The following is an 18,967-nucleotide window of genomic DNA, read 5'->3' as shown; positions in this document are numbered from 1 at the left end:
GCGTGTGTGTGTGAGTGTGTGTATGTGTGTGTGTGTGTGTGTGTGTGTGTGTGTGTGTGTGTGTGTGTGGCAGGACTCTACACAGCCATTTCAGTCTTGTAAACCACCATTATTGTGGAATTGCATGGATGGGAGTGGTTCCACAGCTTGTTGTAATTGGCACCACATCCTCCCTCTCCTCGATAATATACAAACACAAACACACACACACACACAAGCAGTCACGCACACACACACACACACACACACACACACACACATACACTCATCTTGTGTGTACCTATTAAGCAGTAGACGTAATGGCAGAGGGCAGACAACTAAATAACCTGCCTGGTTGCTCTGTTCCAATTTAGGCAACCAAACACATTTTATTAAGCATGTTTCCAATCAAGTCTGGGGGCATGATTTTCCTTTCATTACAAAAGAGACCTATCCTCCTCCTCCTCTCCGTGAGAATCACACCCTGGTGAGGACAGGCTGAGAAGCCTAAAAGTAAAACATTTTTTTAAAAAAACACTTAAAATGTGGAATAGGGGCAACAAGAGGAAGCATGCCTCTCGTGCTAACAGTGCAGAGGGGTACAGTGGGAGAGAGAGAGAGAGAGAGAGAGAGAGAGAGCAATAGTGGACACGGTGCCGAGGTCACTTCAGCAGGGCCCGAGCACTTCTGTCACACGCATGGAGACAGTCAACTGAGGATCCAATGTGACACGAGAGGCATGAAGACTGTGGGAGAGTTGAAGTGCATGGTGGTGGTGGTGGTGGTGGGGACAGGGGCCTAGAGTTGGGTAATGTGATCGTTTTTGTGTTGCAATATTTCATATCATGATTGTCCAGATATTTTGTAACAAACTGATTCGTTATCAGCATCTTAATGCACACTGAACTTTTAAGGGCAATAGGGCACTACATTAATTCTAATATTCCTTTATCTTTCCATCGCATGGAAATAAGAAGATCTCGATGAGTAAAGTTCTCATCAGTACATTTTTTACGGTTTTTATTGCTTGGTGTTTTTGAATGGAGTTTTTAAGTAACTAGTAACTAACTGAAATTCCAATATATTACAGTGCTTACAAGATTTGTACTATTTATCAAATAATTATTAATTTATTACTCAAGAAATCATGAAGAAATAAATGTTGCTGTGGATTCTAACCCTCAGCCTAAACCACATGGTGTAATCCAGTAATACTTTTATCATTAAAGTAACAAAACTCGTTGCATTTTTCCTCATATGCTGTAAAGCATTTGACATGCAGTAGCATTTCTACAGACACATCAAATTAAGAAGACTTCTACTGGGTACACAACCTATAAAATGGGTTACTAGAAAGGCCTGCAATGACATATAAATGGAAAGTTTAGAAGACAAGATCTATACTCACAAGACGCATTCAGCAGATCCAGAGATCTTCCTAAGTTAAACTCTTGTCTTTCTCTCTTAATCAAAAACAGTCTCAATGCTTTGGACCAGAGGCAGTGCATCACCCAACACTGTACCGTTTACTGTAGAATAATATGCGCCTACACTCACACACACATGTACAGACACACACACACACACACACACGCACACACACACACACACACACACACACACACACACACACACACACACACACACACACACACACACTCAGGTTGATACCGGTGGCAGACAGATAAAAGATGGCTTTGTTAGAGTGGGAGACAAAAAGCGGGTGCCAAGGTCACCTGTCCAGTCCGGCTGGAGGATAAAAAAAAAGGAGCGTGTGTGTGTATGTGTTTTACAGAGGTAACCCCCCCCTCCCCTCTTTAAATCAACAGAGCGCACAAATACATTCCTCTCGTGGTAATTAAAAGCAGGCTGAAGACAGGGCCCCTTCTTTATCTCCCTATCAGAATCCCCGCACATCTAGAATAACCCATCCACATCTGCAGTCATTACTGTGCAGCAGATAAATCAAATAAAGGCGCGCTAGTTCGCCTTTAAAGTCCTGTCCTCACCGGAAAACAGGAGAGAGAGAGAGAGAGAGAGAGAGGGAAGAGAGAGGGAGAAATAGAGAAAGGGAAGGAAAGAGACAGAGAGCGAGAGAGAGACAGCCCGACGTATTTATCCCTCTCCCGACACCCCTGACAGTCTATTTACTGTAGGCAAATGGAAACTCACACACTACCTTGTAATGGCTTCAGTGAAAGCACAAGAAAGAAACAGAGAGAGAGTGAGCGCGAGAGAGAGTGAGAGAGAGAGAGAGAGAGAGAGAGGAAGAGGGACGGGAGGATAACGTGTCGTGAGGTGGATCTCCGGAAGACGAATGGTCTCGGTAAAAAGGCCAGCGTAACAGCCTTCCTCTAAGCTGCGCATATACTCCCCTAAATGCCGCTTTAAATAAAATAGTGTGGAATAAAAGCAAAATAGGGGGCTGCCCGACGCTGCCTTTTAGGAGGAGTTATAGTAGAGGAGGTGAAGTACTTAATGGAAGAGAGTCGCCCAATTGATGTACACACAAACAAACACATATATGCGCAAACACACACACACACACACACACACACATACACACATACATACACAGATAGACACACTGTAGCTATTACCCTCAGAGTTCGGGCAGTTACTTCATATTGAAGAATATATGCATGTTCAAACTCATATGTAAACACTGCGACATTTTGCACCAACAGTGCAACAACATAAATAATAAACAACTAACCAAAAAACACACTAGCAATTCTATAGAGCTACTTCTGTGGAATTCTCATCAGAACAAAGGGAGATATCATTCTGCATTTTGGCCTCAAGCAAGTCACCCAATCTGTCTGTGTTGGTCTCTGTGCTTTTTCTTCTTCCTCTTTTTTTTGTGGGATGAAGCAGCTTTGACGGAAGTTTCCAGAGAGCGGGACACGCGCGCGCGCGCGCAAGAGGGGGGGGTAATCAGAGCCAGGCTCCTCCGGCCAGCCCGAGTGGGAATAAATCCCGCTCATCCCGCAAGAAACACCAAACCTGCCCCATGATGTCATCACATACCCAGGGCTCTGCTTGATCTAACCCAGACAAGTCTGAGACACACGTGTGTGTACAGACACATTCATACACACACACACACACACACACACACACACACACACACACACACACACACACACACACACACACACACACACAGGAACATGCGGGTACATTCATGTGCACACCCACACATACAGACTTACAGTACATACAAAAAGGGACAGGTACACACACACACACACACACACACACACACACACACAGAGAGAGACCTTTTTTTCTCACTACCCCATGCCTACTTCTCTCTTGTATTGCCAGCATTGGCTTCATATCTCATGCGATTAGATTAGGCTATATATGAGGACCCATGAGAACTGGAGTGATGAAAAGTATTTTAAATGCATATGTCTGTCCCACAGAGACCCAGGCTTAAAATATGCTGTATATTTGGCCCAGGTCTGCTTTTGATAATGTACCACTTCATGCCTGTCTACCACGCTCTCATTTGTGTGTCTATTCTCTCTTTCACTTATTCTATCACTACCTACCTATCTATCTATCTACGCAGTTCTCCCGCACACTTCATCCGAGAGAAGTGTTCGACGAATATGTTTCGTGGTGTTACCATGTACGTGTTAGGCTCTCCAATTACGCCGTTATCCAGCTTCACCCTCCACTGTGAACCTTCTGTCTCTCAAAGTCAGATCCAAAACCGGCAGCAGTAACTCAAGATCTCAATTTTTTCCTTTTTCGCCAAATCCATTTATCTTTAATACTCTTCTTTCTCCCTCATCTCTCTCATCACCATATGCAGGGATAAAAGAAGAGACAACAACTGTATCAACACGACAAATAATTCATGGGCTCCCCTGACGGATACTAGTATATTGATTACTCCTACACTTTCAGCGTCTCATGCGTGTGTCAGATAAAAAAGTAGGTCACTCACTCTTTTCGGCCACTTTGAACAATGTTAGGAGTGCTTTGTTTATGTTTCAAACAGGAACAAGGTAAAAAGTGACCGCGGGGCTAGCGAAATGCTTGCGGATTAGTGGGTGATGCTCTTCAGGTGAACCCATCATTGGAGCGATGAAGTGCGGGAGGTAAAGCTCCAGGTTATTGCCTCCAGATGTCAGAGATTCACGAGACAACTGTAAACACCGATTCGCCGAGGGAAGCACATGGTTCAGCTACTCGGCCAGATTTTCCTGCTGTCCCTTCTTCCTTTCTTTCTTTCTTTTTTTCTTTCTTTCTTTATCAGCGTGAGATATTACAAGCACTTCTCTCGCTCTATGTGAGATGCACTCTTGAGCCTGACGTTATTATTGTAATCAACCACCTCAACTACCCCCCCTTGCATCCCCACCGGCAGCCAAAGCACCCTCCACACCCCCCCCCCCCCCCCCCCCCCCCCCCCCCCCCCCCCCACCACCACCACCTTTGCTGACACACACTGCTTGAATGCACCAGCGAAATGAGCCACCAGCTGCAGAGCGAAGAGGCGAAAAATGTGTATAGGCTAATGCTCAACACATCATCAAATATTAATCTCCGTAATTGGGGTGCTACTTAGCATTTCTCTCGACAGGATTGACTTCCATCTCGGGCTAAACGCTCTCCTCCGCCCTCCTAACACGTCCAAAGAGCTAAGTGTCAAAAAAAAAGAGAGAGCGAGCGAGAGAGAGATAGAGACCAAGAGAGAAAAATGAGCTTGACAAAATCTTCAAATAAACAATTAAAAGCTTAGCGAAGGGGTTTTAATGTCACAAGCTCCTAACGCGGCGTACCCAACTTTAATGATTCTGCTCAGATACACATGGCGAAAGGAGGAGGGAGTTGGTACCGGGGGGTATGGAGGGGGTGTGGTGGGTGGGTGAAACACCGGCAGTCTTCCTGAGCAAAACTACTTTGCTGATTTTAGTGTCACTTTTAATTTTCTGCTGCCTGCTTTCCCCCGTACACCCATCCAAAAACAACCATTTAAAACATCACTCCTAATTACATGATTAGTGCTTGGAAGGGCAGGAGATGAGTCATTTGCATAATTCAATCATAAAAGTTAGAGATACATATTTCTATGTTCGTTTGTACAATTATCTTCGGCTGTCCTGGGGGCGACGATATTAATGTGATTAAACAATACTCTTGCTACGGAGCCTAGTGTCCCCCATTAAAGCACTGCTAGAGGCAAACCAAAAATTAATTTTAGGAGACAATCAATTTGATTCTACATGACGGTAATAAATATAGCCCGGCTGCAGATGTGTCATTAAGCTCAGGAAGGAGATTTTCCCAAAGTCAAAATGACACCAGTGGCTCTATTTCTCTCTCTCTCGCTCTCTCTCTCTCTCCCACCCTTCCTCCATCTCTCTCTCTTTCTGGTACAGAAAGGTAGCTGGTGTCATTTTTCCTCCTGCAAAAGGCTTGACAGGCCTCCTCCACCTGTCAGGTCTAAGCCATCATATGTACTCACGTACTGTACACACACTTGCGAGAGCATGACCACACATACACACACACACACACACACACACACACATACACAGACACTCTCTCTCTCTCTCTCACACACACACATACATACACACACACACACACACACACACACACACACACACACACACACACAGACACACACTCTCTCGCTCTCACACACATAGACACACACACACACACACACACTCTCTCGCTCTCACACACACACACACACAAACACATACACACACACACACAAACACTAACTACACTTTTTTTTATCTGTTACACTTCAATGAAGTCAGCTTTTTCATATGCAGGCTGCAGTGAATATCTTTTCCTTCTACACAACTTACACTATTTGACAACATGCCCCAGAAAACCCCCCTCATGAATTATCCAATACATGTCAATTCAAATCATGAAACAAACACTTAGGGTGTTTCACATTTGACAAAAAAAGCACACACAAGCCTCTGGTCTCTACCAACACTGCCAACAAAGGCTTGTTCTTTTCAAGAGGAAGTCCTGTCGCTGACAGCTGTTGATTACGTTTGCCCTATCGAGAACGTGAGCCCAAATAAATGTGTCGGGTCCAGACCATGTGTTGAGATGCAAGTAGCACATTTCCATCCCTAATTGACCACATGTGTCTTTGCTTTGCTTCTAATTCATTGGTTACGCATGGGACTAGTTATTAAAGGGCTGCGGCTTGGAACAGGCCCTCGCCAACATTAATGAGAGATCGCATGGCCACAAGTTGTTTTATAAGACCTCGGACGCAGTTAAGCTCTCCCACTCTCTCTTTGACTCTCTCTCTCTCTCCCTCTCTCTCTCCCTCTCTCTCTCTCCCTCTCTCCCTCTCTCTCTTTGACTCTCTCTCTCTCTCTCTCTCTCTCTCTCTCTCTCTCCCACACTCCCTCTAGTTCCCTCTCTTTCTCACTTTCTCTGCCTCTCTCTGTGTCTCTCGGCAAGGTAGCCCCAGCCATAAAAATATCAAAGTATTTCAACCTTTGCTTTTACAATGGAGTGTCATAAATCTTACATGGGAAAAGGTCGAGGATGTAGGAATGTTCAGTCAAAGACACAGGAAGGAATTAGGAGCTGAATAAATGAATAATAATAACGTTATTATTAGTATTATTAATAATAATAATAATAATAATAATACAAGTATTATAATAGTAATAATAATTGCACTATAATAATAGTAATTATGAAAATTTTCTAAATTAAATCATTGCCATTTTTTACATCCAAACTCTGAAGTGCTGACTCCTTTTTCAAGGATAACTGTACTTAATTAATAGGCCAAAAACAGCAAAGTGTTACATGCTGCTGAAAATATTAACATTTGAAAATAACAGTGGTGAGAGGCCTCCAAACGTCCACCTTCTCTATCTCCTCCTGTGCCAAGCTGCAGCACCTGCTGTAGGCCTAGAGGCTAGAAAGTGCAAGCAAGGTCTCAGCATATAACGCACGCTCATTTACACAGGAACACACATGCACCGATGCAGTAAATGATTAGATGAGCACAATCATTTAGGACATTTACCCCCAAAACTAGTCTATATTTCTTTTTTATGTCTTTCCCTCCTTCCCTCCTTCCCTCCTTCCTTCCTTCCTTCCTTCCTTTCTTTCCCTCTCTCTCTCTCTTTCTCTCTGTTGCCCCCCCCCCTCACACACACACACACATATGGCACACAGGGGGCTTCACTTTAAATGCCATCTAAACAGAAAAAACAAAACCTCTCCTTAACTTTCTCATGAGTCGAGTCACAAAAAGAGAAAGACCAGCAGAGGGACAGAGAGACTGAGAGAGAGAGAGCGAGAAAGAGAGAGAGAGAGCGCATACGTGGGCAGTGTATGAGTGTGAACGTGTGACAGAGGGAGGAAAAAGAGAGCGAGAGATGTGGGCATTTGTGCTCCCCTTCGCAGCGAGAGCGCAAGGTTAATTTATTATTTAAAGTAGAAAAGGGCAGTGGGAGTGTATATGCAATAAAAGAAAAGGGGGATGTATAATTGATGGTTGACATTAAGGTGTGGTGGTGCGGCTGGGGTGACAATCTCTAATGCTGGTGAGGATATAGGACGGTATGTTGGAGGGATGGCATGTGAGTGTGTGTGTGTGTGTGTGTGTGTGTGTGTGTGTGTGAGGGCTGCGTTGGTGGAAGGGGGGCAAACCGGGTGCCAGCCTCCAACGAGTCGGCATCTACGCCTCGGGCAAAGCCATGGGCAAGAAGCTGTCCATATGGACAGGCTGCCCCAGCCAGACACACACACACACACACACACACACACACACACACTCACACATATATACACATATACACACCCACTCACACATACATACATACGTACAGACACACACACACACACACACACACTCACACATAAATACATACGTACACACACACACACACACACACAGTCACTTACTTATTTGGACTTCACATGATATGTTCTCAGACCGGCTGAGGGAGAAACTTCACGCACCACACAAATGTAGCAAAATCTCTATTGAAGGATACGGCACAAAGCCTCCAAATAAATAGCACTAAAAGATTACATTCAAATATACCAGATCTGACCTGACAAATGATATTAGATCCAGACCCAAGTCAGAGCACATCTACTAACATCTATTATCATTCGTCCACAACAGCAGAGTTTGTATCAACTTACAATTGACACAAATTACAATCAACATCCATGAATTTCAATTGATTAATTACTTTGCATTCACAATTCACATTATTTAAAAAAAAAAAAGCACAATTAAATATAAACTGCAAAATTTTCCACTTCACTGATCACTTCCCTGACCTGTCTGCTATGTGTCTAACGCATGCACCTCTCCATTTTGGAAAAGTTATGCAGTGTTGTCTGGCCTGAGCTGATATATAGTTAGCACTGCACAGTCTCACTGAATGACAACTGAGCTTAAAAAAAAACCATCAAGTCCAACAACAAACTATCAAACATCTGATGAGTAATCATGAAAAGGATACTTTGTCACTGGATGCTCTGATATTTGACATAAAAGACATACCCCACTGGCTTTGCCTACAGTATTCAAATTGTGAAAGTAGCAAACACTGTGACTGAGAGGTGCCTATTTGTATTATCCTGCAGGCTTTATTTTCACACACAGTGCAATAAAGGCTACATTTAAAAATGAGCACAATAGAAATCCCTGACGCTGTCCAAAGTAAAGGGATGTCAAAACCTGCTACTGATAGACTTTCATCTTTTTAACGCAGCAGTGTATCGGGTTATAGGGCGCTATTCTGTCTTCTGGGCAAACAGGAACTGAAGCACACCTTTCGCAAATGTCCTCTAAAGAAATACTGATAGGTTAAATGACTGTTAATCTTTCAAAAGGGTAAAATATTGACATGAAATTGAGGATTGCCTTTTCTGGGTCCTGTGTGGGTTTTGATGTGACTGCCTGACCTGAAGCATCAGGCTCTGAACAAGAGACCGCAGTTGTTTCCGATCTGACACCTATTGTCTTTTTAGTCTGAAAACTGTGCTTCCTCCATCTTGGTGCAAAAATAGTTAAATGACTAATCCAATACACCTTTGAGAGAAGAAACACTCCCCCATAAACACAAGATTGGAAAAAAACAGCACAGATGTTCGTCTGTAATGTAATTCCCATTCAATTTCCTAAGTGCAGTCCCCAAGTGCAAACTAGTTTAGCGTTGTGTTTAGCTTGCAAATTCTTTTTTAATAAATAATGAATGCAATAAAACGCCGGAGATCAATTGCGCGCTGAGAAATCATAAAAGCGCCCCTAAGTGCCGCCAATGTTTGCTGATTTGGACATTTTCCCCCGGTATTCAAATTGGTCGTGTCAGTTTAAAGATCCAGTCGAAATGTTTTGATTACTTTTCAAGTGTCTCTCGGTGACGCCGTATCCCCCCTCACGCCGACTCTCCGCTTAGAGGTCTCAGTAATGAGTCCACGCTATCACTTCGTTTCTGCCGCCTATCTCTCCATCTCTGCCCAGTGGAGGGGAGTCGAGTCGAGGGAAGGGAAGGGAAGGGATGGGAGGAGGTAGGGTGGGGACGGCTGATGTTCGCAAACACATTAGATACAACCATCTGGTGGTGGGACAGTGGATGATGTTTAAATCTGACTATAAAACCGGGGGAGTGGTGTTGTGCGGGCAGGTAAAAAAAGCGATGCCGATGAGCAAATTCAATTCGGGAGCGGCCCATAGCTATGGCAATTTCATTAGCCGCCAGTAGCTCCAATCTGTCTGAAGTGAACCGTTCACTATAGTGTGGCCGTATACACATACACGTACACTTCGATGTCTATAATCAACAACAGCCGACACATGTGTTATGCACATTTTACAAATACATGCAATGTATTATATACAAATTATATATATAAACAATACTTTTGAAACTTGTCACTCTCTCTGTCCCTTTGTGAACACAATTACACACACTTGCAGATTAGATGTGCAGGACAGATTGATTCAGCACAATACAAAACCCAATAACGCAACTAGGGGATTCTGAAGGTTATGGGGGCGTTGCTAAAAGGTTAATTACCGAACCCTGCCCAAACTGGCCATCTGGACATGTGCACGAGTGCTCTCCCTCTCTCCCTCTATCTCTCTGCCCTCCATCTCAAAGCGCAAAAGAGTGAAAAATCGGTAGAGTGACACCTCTCGCCCTCTGCTCTGTCGATACAAAAACGCATGTTACGACGAAAGACAAGACCCTTAGTAGTACATGTTCTGCAAAGAAACACACCATAACCACTGTGGTTAACATTCTGACAGAATCAAATTAATGCATTGTCGTTAGTCACGCAGTTTTGCTCTAAATATAAGTTTAAAAATCTAGGTACGTTTAAAGTGTTTAGGATGACTCAATTTAAAGACATTAAAATAAAAGTCATTTTTATTTCGAAACCATGTATTTACAGTTAGTGCGCTGCGTATGTTATCCTTTTGGCAAGTAATTTCACATCAGTATCAGAAACACAATCAAGCGTATGGCTACTATTTCCTTGAAACTCTATTTTAAATTAACTACACGAGATTTAATTTGGTTTGAATATTAGTCACATTTCACATCCGTTTTAATCACTGTTTGTTTTGACACAAAATGTATACTACAAAATAGGTGTGTTTTGAAATGTAACGTTGGCTGCATCTCCTGCACTGCCTACATGTAACCCATTTGTGTTTTTGTGTATTGACATCCTGGTCTTTTGTGGCACATTATCAGCGTGGCTTATTGTCAAAAGTGGCCCGAGGTGATGCGCTGAAAAAAGTTGCAATTATGTACGAACAGACAATAAAAGCAAAGCCCCGAGGTCCACGGATGATAAAGGTCTCGAGGAAAGGGGTCATTGGTCCCTTTAGAGTTGCTACCCCATAACACACACATGCACACGCGCACGCACACACGCACACGCACACACACACACACACACACACACACACACTCATATCCTCTACCCTCTCACTCGCTGACATTGCTGGGAGAGCATGGGAACACTAATGCATCTGTCATGATAACAAGCTAAGAATAACACCAAGACACCAAACCGAGTCGAGAAGCCATCGGCGGCGATTCATTCAGACCTGCAACACTGATTTATTTATCACGGGCAAAGGGTGTAGCCAAGCCAGGGGCTTCATTTGGGGTTCTTCCCATGAGTAACATCTGTAAAGTGCGATATTAAGTCGACGCTAACAGCTTTCCTTTCCCTGCAAGTTTAAATGAGACTTTGAACCGTGATAAAGCACTTGTGCTATTGTTCATTACTGTGGATGAACTTGTCTTATTGATTTTAAAGGGTTGGAAAAGAGGGGCAAGAACAATAATTACACATTTCAATTATCCTTTTTAGCACACCCAATATGAATTAACATATTGGGAAATGTAAGATAAGTTTATACAGCCAACATTTAACTACTGAAATTAAATGTACTGTATTTCAGTAGAAGCACTTTACGAACGTGCTAATAATAATAATGGAGGCCCACTCATTTGTCACATTCTCTCCAGTGTAAATCTGAAACTCCTTCCTTTAAAAGCATTTCGGCGGAGAAGAAAAACTTTCCACACTTATCAGCCTGTATTTACATACATCTTTTAATCTGTGAGAAAAATATGACATCATAACTAACTGATGTATTTAAATGTTGCATTTATTCACATGTTCAAATCACCTTGATATTTCGTGTGTATTATTCGTCTTTCAGTTCACACGTGTTTTACCCGCCTTCGCCAACATTTAATTATCCTGCAGGGCCATGCTATATGTTGTAATTAGGGCGATGCGCTTCGCAACAATGAAGGTTAATGCTGGGTCAATACCACATTTGAAGGGGCAAAAGCGCGAACAGTTCGTAGTGCAACAACTGATAAATTATCTACAGGCCACTATTTGGCTGGATAACCTCAAGTCTGGTATATCCAGAACATAGATTTGGTCTGTATTCGGAGGAACACATATTGGTAAAATAAAACCTTTATGAATTCATCTCAAGCTGTCAGTTACCCTTTCTTCCCTGAAATTAGATATTTTCTTTTTGCTGTAGAGCCAGAGGGTGAAACCAGATACTCATGACCCTATACCTAAATATGACCAGTGTGCATCAGTTACACTACACGTATATTGTGATATTAACCAGTTCATTTAGAGAACGTAAAGGAGCACATAAAGGCTATATATAATATAAATAACATTTTAGGACAGGGGGAGGGGCCAGAGGTGCAGGTGCTGTTAGCCTACTTTGCAAGGTGACTTGCAGGTGTTGGATTTAGAGTTGGAAAGTAACATACAAAAGTCGTGATTGAAATTATCTTTGAAACATAAAACTGCACACGCTTTAATAACATATAAGATGTGATTGCTGGTTGTATATGCATTGCTTGATCATCACGGAGCGAGAGGGAAGGGTTGAAAAGTAACTTTGGAAACTTTTCCGTTACGCGCAATAACAACTGTGCACTTGACATAGATCAAGTCTATGCAATTGGTGAACAGAGGAGGTCGAGCTGGTAAAAAAAGTTTTGTTCACTTACCTGGCATTTGTGCAGTCGTTGTACAAAGCCTCGAAGTCTTTGCGGGAGATGAGTTTGCAACGATTCACCCCAGGCTGAATAGCCCCGAGACCGCGAAGGATACGGACCTGTTCCACGGTGCAGACGACGGGACATATATCCAGGCGCTTCAGCTTAGTGTACACGGTGTGCAACCCTCCGACCAGATGTTTCAAGAAGAGGTCGAAAACCTGCGGCAGGCATATTAGCTCCTGGCCGTCCACGGTGAAAGAGGCTACCTTGACCCCATGGACCTCCACCATTTTGCACTCGTTATTGCCGCTGGTGCTGTTTCCATTTCCACCGCCGCCGCCTCCGCTGCTGATGAAAGAGTTGATCATGCTGCTTGTCAGTCTGGGGGACTCGTCGGGACTTGAGTACAGGGGATCTGGGCGGAATAGACTGCCGGACCCCGGAGTGGAGGTCGGCGAAAGCACCGGGGGAGTTGCTGACACTGCCATAGTTACTAAAGTTTTTTTCTTTCCGTACGCTCTCTCTCGCTCTTACGTGCAACCTCTTGCGCTTGGCTCTCTCCTCGCGCTGGTTCTCTTCGTTCTTGATGGTTCACATGCAATCGTGCTCACGTCTAGTTGTCGGCAGTAGCAAATAGGCTACCTACCTCGCAAGTGGGAAGTCGGTGTACAATGAGCACTCCTGCGTTCAGGGCTTCAATTAGCCAGCCCACTGCAAGGCGGAGTGACAACTCTGTCTCCCAACAAGGAAGGCAATAACACACGCCCGAGAATTCCATTGGTGTTCAGTCTTTGAAAGGCGGGTCAGATGGAGTCATTAGTTACTGCAACAGTATCGGCGCTTCGACCTGAACTCATCACGAACTATTAAATCAGTGGCTATTTTTCTAGATGTACATGGATATAAATTGCCAATGCCTCCCATCAACGCAAAGCTATTGTTGCAATATTACTTGAGTCCTGATGTTGCCGTTAGTAATATATCGATCAGCCTGGATGATTTGGTTGCGTTTGTTTCATCTGGTCAAAGCAGTGTCAACAAAATAGTAGTTCAGCTGTAATAACAATAGAAAGATACAATGAGACAGTCTTTAACGATTACTTTATCAGACTTTTGCTTACGGTAAACGTAGCTGCTAATATGCGTCTGCATGCATGCATTTTGGAATAAGTATGATCTATAGAATATATAAACTTACATTTGTGTCATAACAACATTATGAGTTTAAAGTGATTTCGCATATTGCTGTAGACCTATTGCTGTATTGCTTTGTTTGTTACGTCCAGTGCTTGTCCCTACACAATACCGATGTTATTACAATACAGTTTAAAAGCCACAAACTAAAACTGTTTAAACCTTACAACATCTTCTGGTGCATAGGCACAAATCGAAGTCGTTATATTTAACGTATCCCACTGTCACGTGTATTCTGTTTCCATGCTTTATACATTTGTGCGAAGTCAGAAATAAGTAAGCAACATCGTGGGAACTTGTCGGCTGCACCACGGTGGACACTGATGACTTTCATAGGAAGATGACCAGTGTAACCAGTGAATCATTCTCTGTTATTGTCCGTTTTATTCAGCCGAACATGAGTGCTGTTGGTTAGCCATTGTAAACTGAGGTAGTTGTTTAGGCCTATGATTCATGCCTTTTGTCTTAAAAGAATGTCGCCCGTTATTCAACTGTCTGTTGAAATTTCACAGATCTTTTTGTATTTGCTGTGGTACACAATGGTTGTCTCTTAGCGGCAATGGGTGACACATAAATGCTTTATTTCTGTGGGTGGGGTTTGTAGGTCTCTCTCAGGCTGTATTTGAAAGTATTTCTCAGACTCATGAGTACTGAAACAAAAGGTTTAGACCTATAAAATGCCGTTACCACAACTGCATTAAGCTGCATGCATTAAGCATGATGCAGGGCTGTATTGTGTATGATCACATAGTTCACATAGACCTACAGGCTTCTTATTCAAGGGAGGAAAGTCATCAACTGTAAAAATCTTTCTTAAGTCAAAAAAGTTTGAAAAAATTAATACAAGAATAATGTTTAACCTTTGACCTTGCACAGGTTCCAAGGGAAGATTAATACTGTAATGGGGATTTAAATGCCATGCAAATTTCTGTAAGTACCTGGTTAAATTAAAAAGCTGGATGGCAATCGGGAAATTAGATACATATTTTACCTGGGTTTCAATTGCACCTTGCCCCTTAGTCTTACATTTAATCTTAATGAAGGTCTGATTATCATACCAGGCTGATCAGCAAATGTAGGCGCCACCCAACACCCACCTACTCAAGACCGCCCACTTCCTGCCTTCTCCATATCCGACGTGACAACTCATTCTTCACCCCGTAAGTGTATGGAATGGTGTCCTCCTATTCTCTCTTTACTCAAACGGAGGACCAATCACACAGTAGGTCAATGAGAAAGTGCCTCGGTGCTTCGCTTAACCATCTGAGCTTGATAAAACCATACCTTGTTAACCAGGGCAGGGCCCAATGGCCTGTGAAATCACTTGAATTGCTAAAAGCATGTGAGGGGGGGTGAGAATACCATCACGTGCACAGAAATGTCTTCTTGTCCCTAGTGCAGGATATGTTTTAAACCGTGTTTTATGAGGTGTGGATCAGATGGGAGATTACATAGTATCATGAGTGCTGAAGAGTGGTACTTCAAGGGTTAAGCTGTTCATTTTACAGAAAGTGTTAAACAGAACGGGTTTATAGAAACTGTGAAACTAAAATTCGAGACAGTTGTTGTGATACGGTGAATTTTTGTTGCTTAATGATGTTGGTCCAAGAAGACAGTCATCTCTCAAAGAATAGAGGTTTATATTTGTAAAAAAAAAGAGTTCACATGCAGAGAGGCTGGAGGTCAAATAGGTAACAGCATAACAAGTACCACAGCACCACTATCTGTGAGGGGGAAAAAAACATCTTCACCCGTCTTTGTGAAAGCGTCTGAAAATTCTCAAGAGAAAATCTGAAACGGATGAAATTGCAATATAGTTATGCGTTTGTTGATATGAATACTTCAATGATTCATTTTTTTGAGGGACGAAGCCAAGTGCATACAGAGGTCACAGGGTAGATTAAGGGCACTAGTGTTTGTGTTTGCTTGGTTCCCAAAACTGTCTGTCTGTGTCCATGTGTGTGTTCTGTGTTTGTGTACGTGTCTGTATATTTGGGGATTACAAAAAGGGGATTTATTATTGTAACATAATATGACAACATGACCTAAAATCTGGGCTCTGCAGCTATTATCAAATCTGTAATGAGATTAAGGAAAATTAATGACAAATAAAGAACAGAGAAGAAATGTTAAACAGTGATAAGTTAAAGGCTACACAGAGAACGCCACTGAACCAGAATTTCCTCAGTTGAAAGCCATTAGCTGAGAAGAAAAAGACAACAGTTTTCACGAAAAGACGGAATGGGTGTAGTCAAGACTGCAAATTAGAAATACACACCAGTGGTTAGAAACACACAAACTTAACTCTTGAGTGAGCCTACGACCAGCATAGTAGAGGTGAGGAGATGTTTTGAGAGAATGTATTCAATTAGTGAAGGGCAATGCAATGTTGACAGGGGATGGAGAACTGGCCCAGAAAGATTTTGGAAACATTTCACGCACCCAATTTGAACGTGACCTACAAAGCCCGCTCAGGTAATTTGATAGGCGGTGACCTGAATCTAACCTCCACACAACTTGTAGGGTCAAAGGTGACAGACACAGATGTGTCACGACCAGACACAGAGATTCTTAGGCCCGTGTCCCAAGTGCAGGATATTATGTATGTATGTTTTAGGTAATTCTAAATCTAAACCTTTCTCTCATAATAATGGAACGTGTTGTTTTTACTTTTGGTTTGCAGTTAGGAGGAATGGCCATTTTGGTGCCAAGGGTGGTGATCAGGCCCCCCTTAGGTGGTGGATCAACTGCAGAACCCTCGGAGTGGACAGTCAGCATCTTGCCCCCTACACCTAAATAACATGATGTCCTATGACACCTCTTTAGAAATCCATTAGGGTGACAAACACGTGGCCCAATCCAAAATACTGAATAATGAAACACAACATTGTACATTTTGTACAACAACAAGGCTACTCAGAATGTCATGGTGACTCAAGAGGTGCCATGAGTTGAAGAAAGCCCTGGTGAAAATGATACACTGCTGTAGATCAACTCTCATCTCATCATGGCCGTGTCCAGTGGTCATCAGAAACTGGGACAACCAGGGAGCACCTGTTCTACTATTGGGTGACGGAAGCCTGAGAGACACATGGTTTCCAGCACATGGCTCAGACAGCACTGTGGTGGGATGCGGGGTAGAATCAGCCTAAAGCCTAAGGTCAGTTACTTTTATTTCAAACATGGGCATATTTCAAAGAGTTCAAAGCTTCAAGTGTGGTGAGAATTATTATTTTTTTAACTTTACAAGTTATCTGTTGTTGACTCACCAATTGCACTAGCTCTTAGTTTTGCTGAGGGACTGAAATTATGTTCCATCCTGCTGTGCGTTTGTCAAAGTGGTTGTTGTGGCACCATAAATACTAAGAGAGAGGGTGTTCAAAACTGTAGTCTTCCTCATTTCATGGTGGTCGTTATATAATGACACTTTGGAGAAATGTGCATAACCAGCGCCAGAAGACTTCCTTTATATTTGCAAGGTACGTGTGTGTGTTGTAACTGATACTCCACTGATACTAACACTTAAAAGCAGTATCCAGTATTCATGTTAATTTCAGAAAGGAAAACTTTCTGAATAATCATTCTGGGGCAGTGACTGTGTATGTGTGTGTGTGTGTGTGTGGGGGGGGGGATATGGATATGGATCCCTGCAAGACAGTACCATTGGTCACCCAGTGGCCTATATATTTGCTCCAAAGGCACATAAGCTGCTCTACGTGTGTGCTGCTATGACCAGCTAATGAACTCCATCTAGTGGCATCGGGTTGAGGGATGATTCAGACCTGTGTCACTTCATGAGACTGTCCTTACAGATGACGAAAACAGACATACATTCTTAAATAATACAGGTTGGTTACAATGACCTCCATCTATTTATCTGTCTGTCTGTCTATCTGACAGTTTGTTCATGTCAGATGAAAGGCCCGTATTGAGATATATAAGGCATGCAGCAGGGGTTGTTAATGTGGTAAACATGAAAATGAACTGGACTTACCAAGTGACTGGTCCTCAATGAAAGAGTGTGGAGAGAAGGGAGAATAAGAAGAGGGAAAGAGGTGGATGACTAAAAAAAAGAGACTGAGGAATGAAGGGAACACTATAATTTAGTGTTATTAGTCCTTGCCTTTTCCTTGTTATTGTGATGTAAAATATTGCAAGGGGAGGCAGATGTGGAACGCAGTCCTCCCTTGATGTAATGAAACATTTTTTATTAATGCGAGCAAAACACAAATCAATAGCAACAATAAATTACTGGTGATTGTAATTGAATGTTTTCCTAATTTTACTGTCACTTGTGATAAATATGCATGCCCATTACAGCGTTTTAAATTCATTACACTTTCACGTCCTTTGCCTGATGAAATGTTACATATACATCAGCAGTCAAGCAATCCATTTCGGCCGTGACATGCGCCAAAAAGCTGGTGGACTCTCAATTTAGGTAAAATATCACCATTTAATACTGCTTAAGAGTGGACAAGCTTGTTAGTTGAGTATGCTCAACGTACTTAATCCTTTAGAGAAAGCGCACGCTGGTGATTTAATGACACTTCCTCCACAGCAGCAGCCAAGTAAAAGGGTGACAGGTCCAGCCAGTGAAAATGGCTTGCTCTCCTCTCACTTGCTGGGGCTGCGTGGCAGGCGACCGAAGCCACCGTCTGGAGCCAAGAGAGAGTCTCTGCAGGGCTTGTTATGATGAAAAGGTTCCTATATGACATGAACACCATGTACCCTGCCCTTCTTATGTTCAAAAAGTGAGAAGATAATTTATGGAGGCTGGTTCTTTTGGTCCCTATGATGCTCATACTGGTATGACCTGCCCGTGAAGCAGCAACTACGCAGCACGAAAGACACAACAAAATGAAGTGACATAAAATAAAAAAATTAAATAAAAATGTTTTCAAATGAAGACAACTCTTCAGGAGAATAAGGGCACAGTGAATACAGAACGAATGGTGCATATAATAATGTATCCCCTGTATGATGACATGTCTCTTGGGGAAATGGTGTATTGGTGACTTTACGAGCCAATTCTTGAGCAGATGTTCCTGAGGCAGCTCAGACAGTGGAACTGAGCGGAGGGAGATCTGGGCAGAGGGGACTTCAGTTTTGGCTGTGTCCCTGTCTCCTTGGCGGTTGGGTGCCTGATGTTGTTGAACTTCATGCTTTCTTCCCTGGCACTGAAGGACAAGTTACTTTCAGCCACCCCCAAACTAACAGGTTGTGTGATGTCAGTATTTCCATTAGGGCAT

General features: G+C 42.8%; 1 protein-coding gene across 5 annotated transcripts in view; it reads right to left on the bottom strand.

Moving 5' to 3' along the window:
* The window catches only part of dacha (dachshund a), a 135,791-nt gene extending 122,581 nt beyond the window's left edge, over nucleotides 1–13,210 (bottom strand). For all 5 annotated transcript variants that reach the window (XM_031571966.2, XM_031571967.2, XM_012822977.3 and 2 more), the window contains exon 1: nucleotides 12,531–13,210. In XM_031571966.2, the coding sequence (XP_031427826.1) occupies nucleotides 12,531–13,009 (479 nt within the window). In that variant the 5' untranslated portion in view covers nucleotides 13,010–13,210. The remainder of the gene's footprint in view (nucleotides 1–12,530) is intronic.
* Between the last annotated feature and the right edge of the window lie 5,757 nt (nucleotides 13,211–18,967).

Source organism: Clupea harengus, chromosome 8, assembly GCF_900700415.2.
Source record: "Clupea harengus chromosome 8, Ch_v2.0.2, whole genome shotgun sequence".
NCBI lineage: Eukaryota > Metazoa > Chordata > Actinopteri > Clupeiformes > Clupeidae > Clupea > Clupea harengus.
This window is presented reverse-complemented; position numbering and strand designations above follow the sequence as displayed.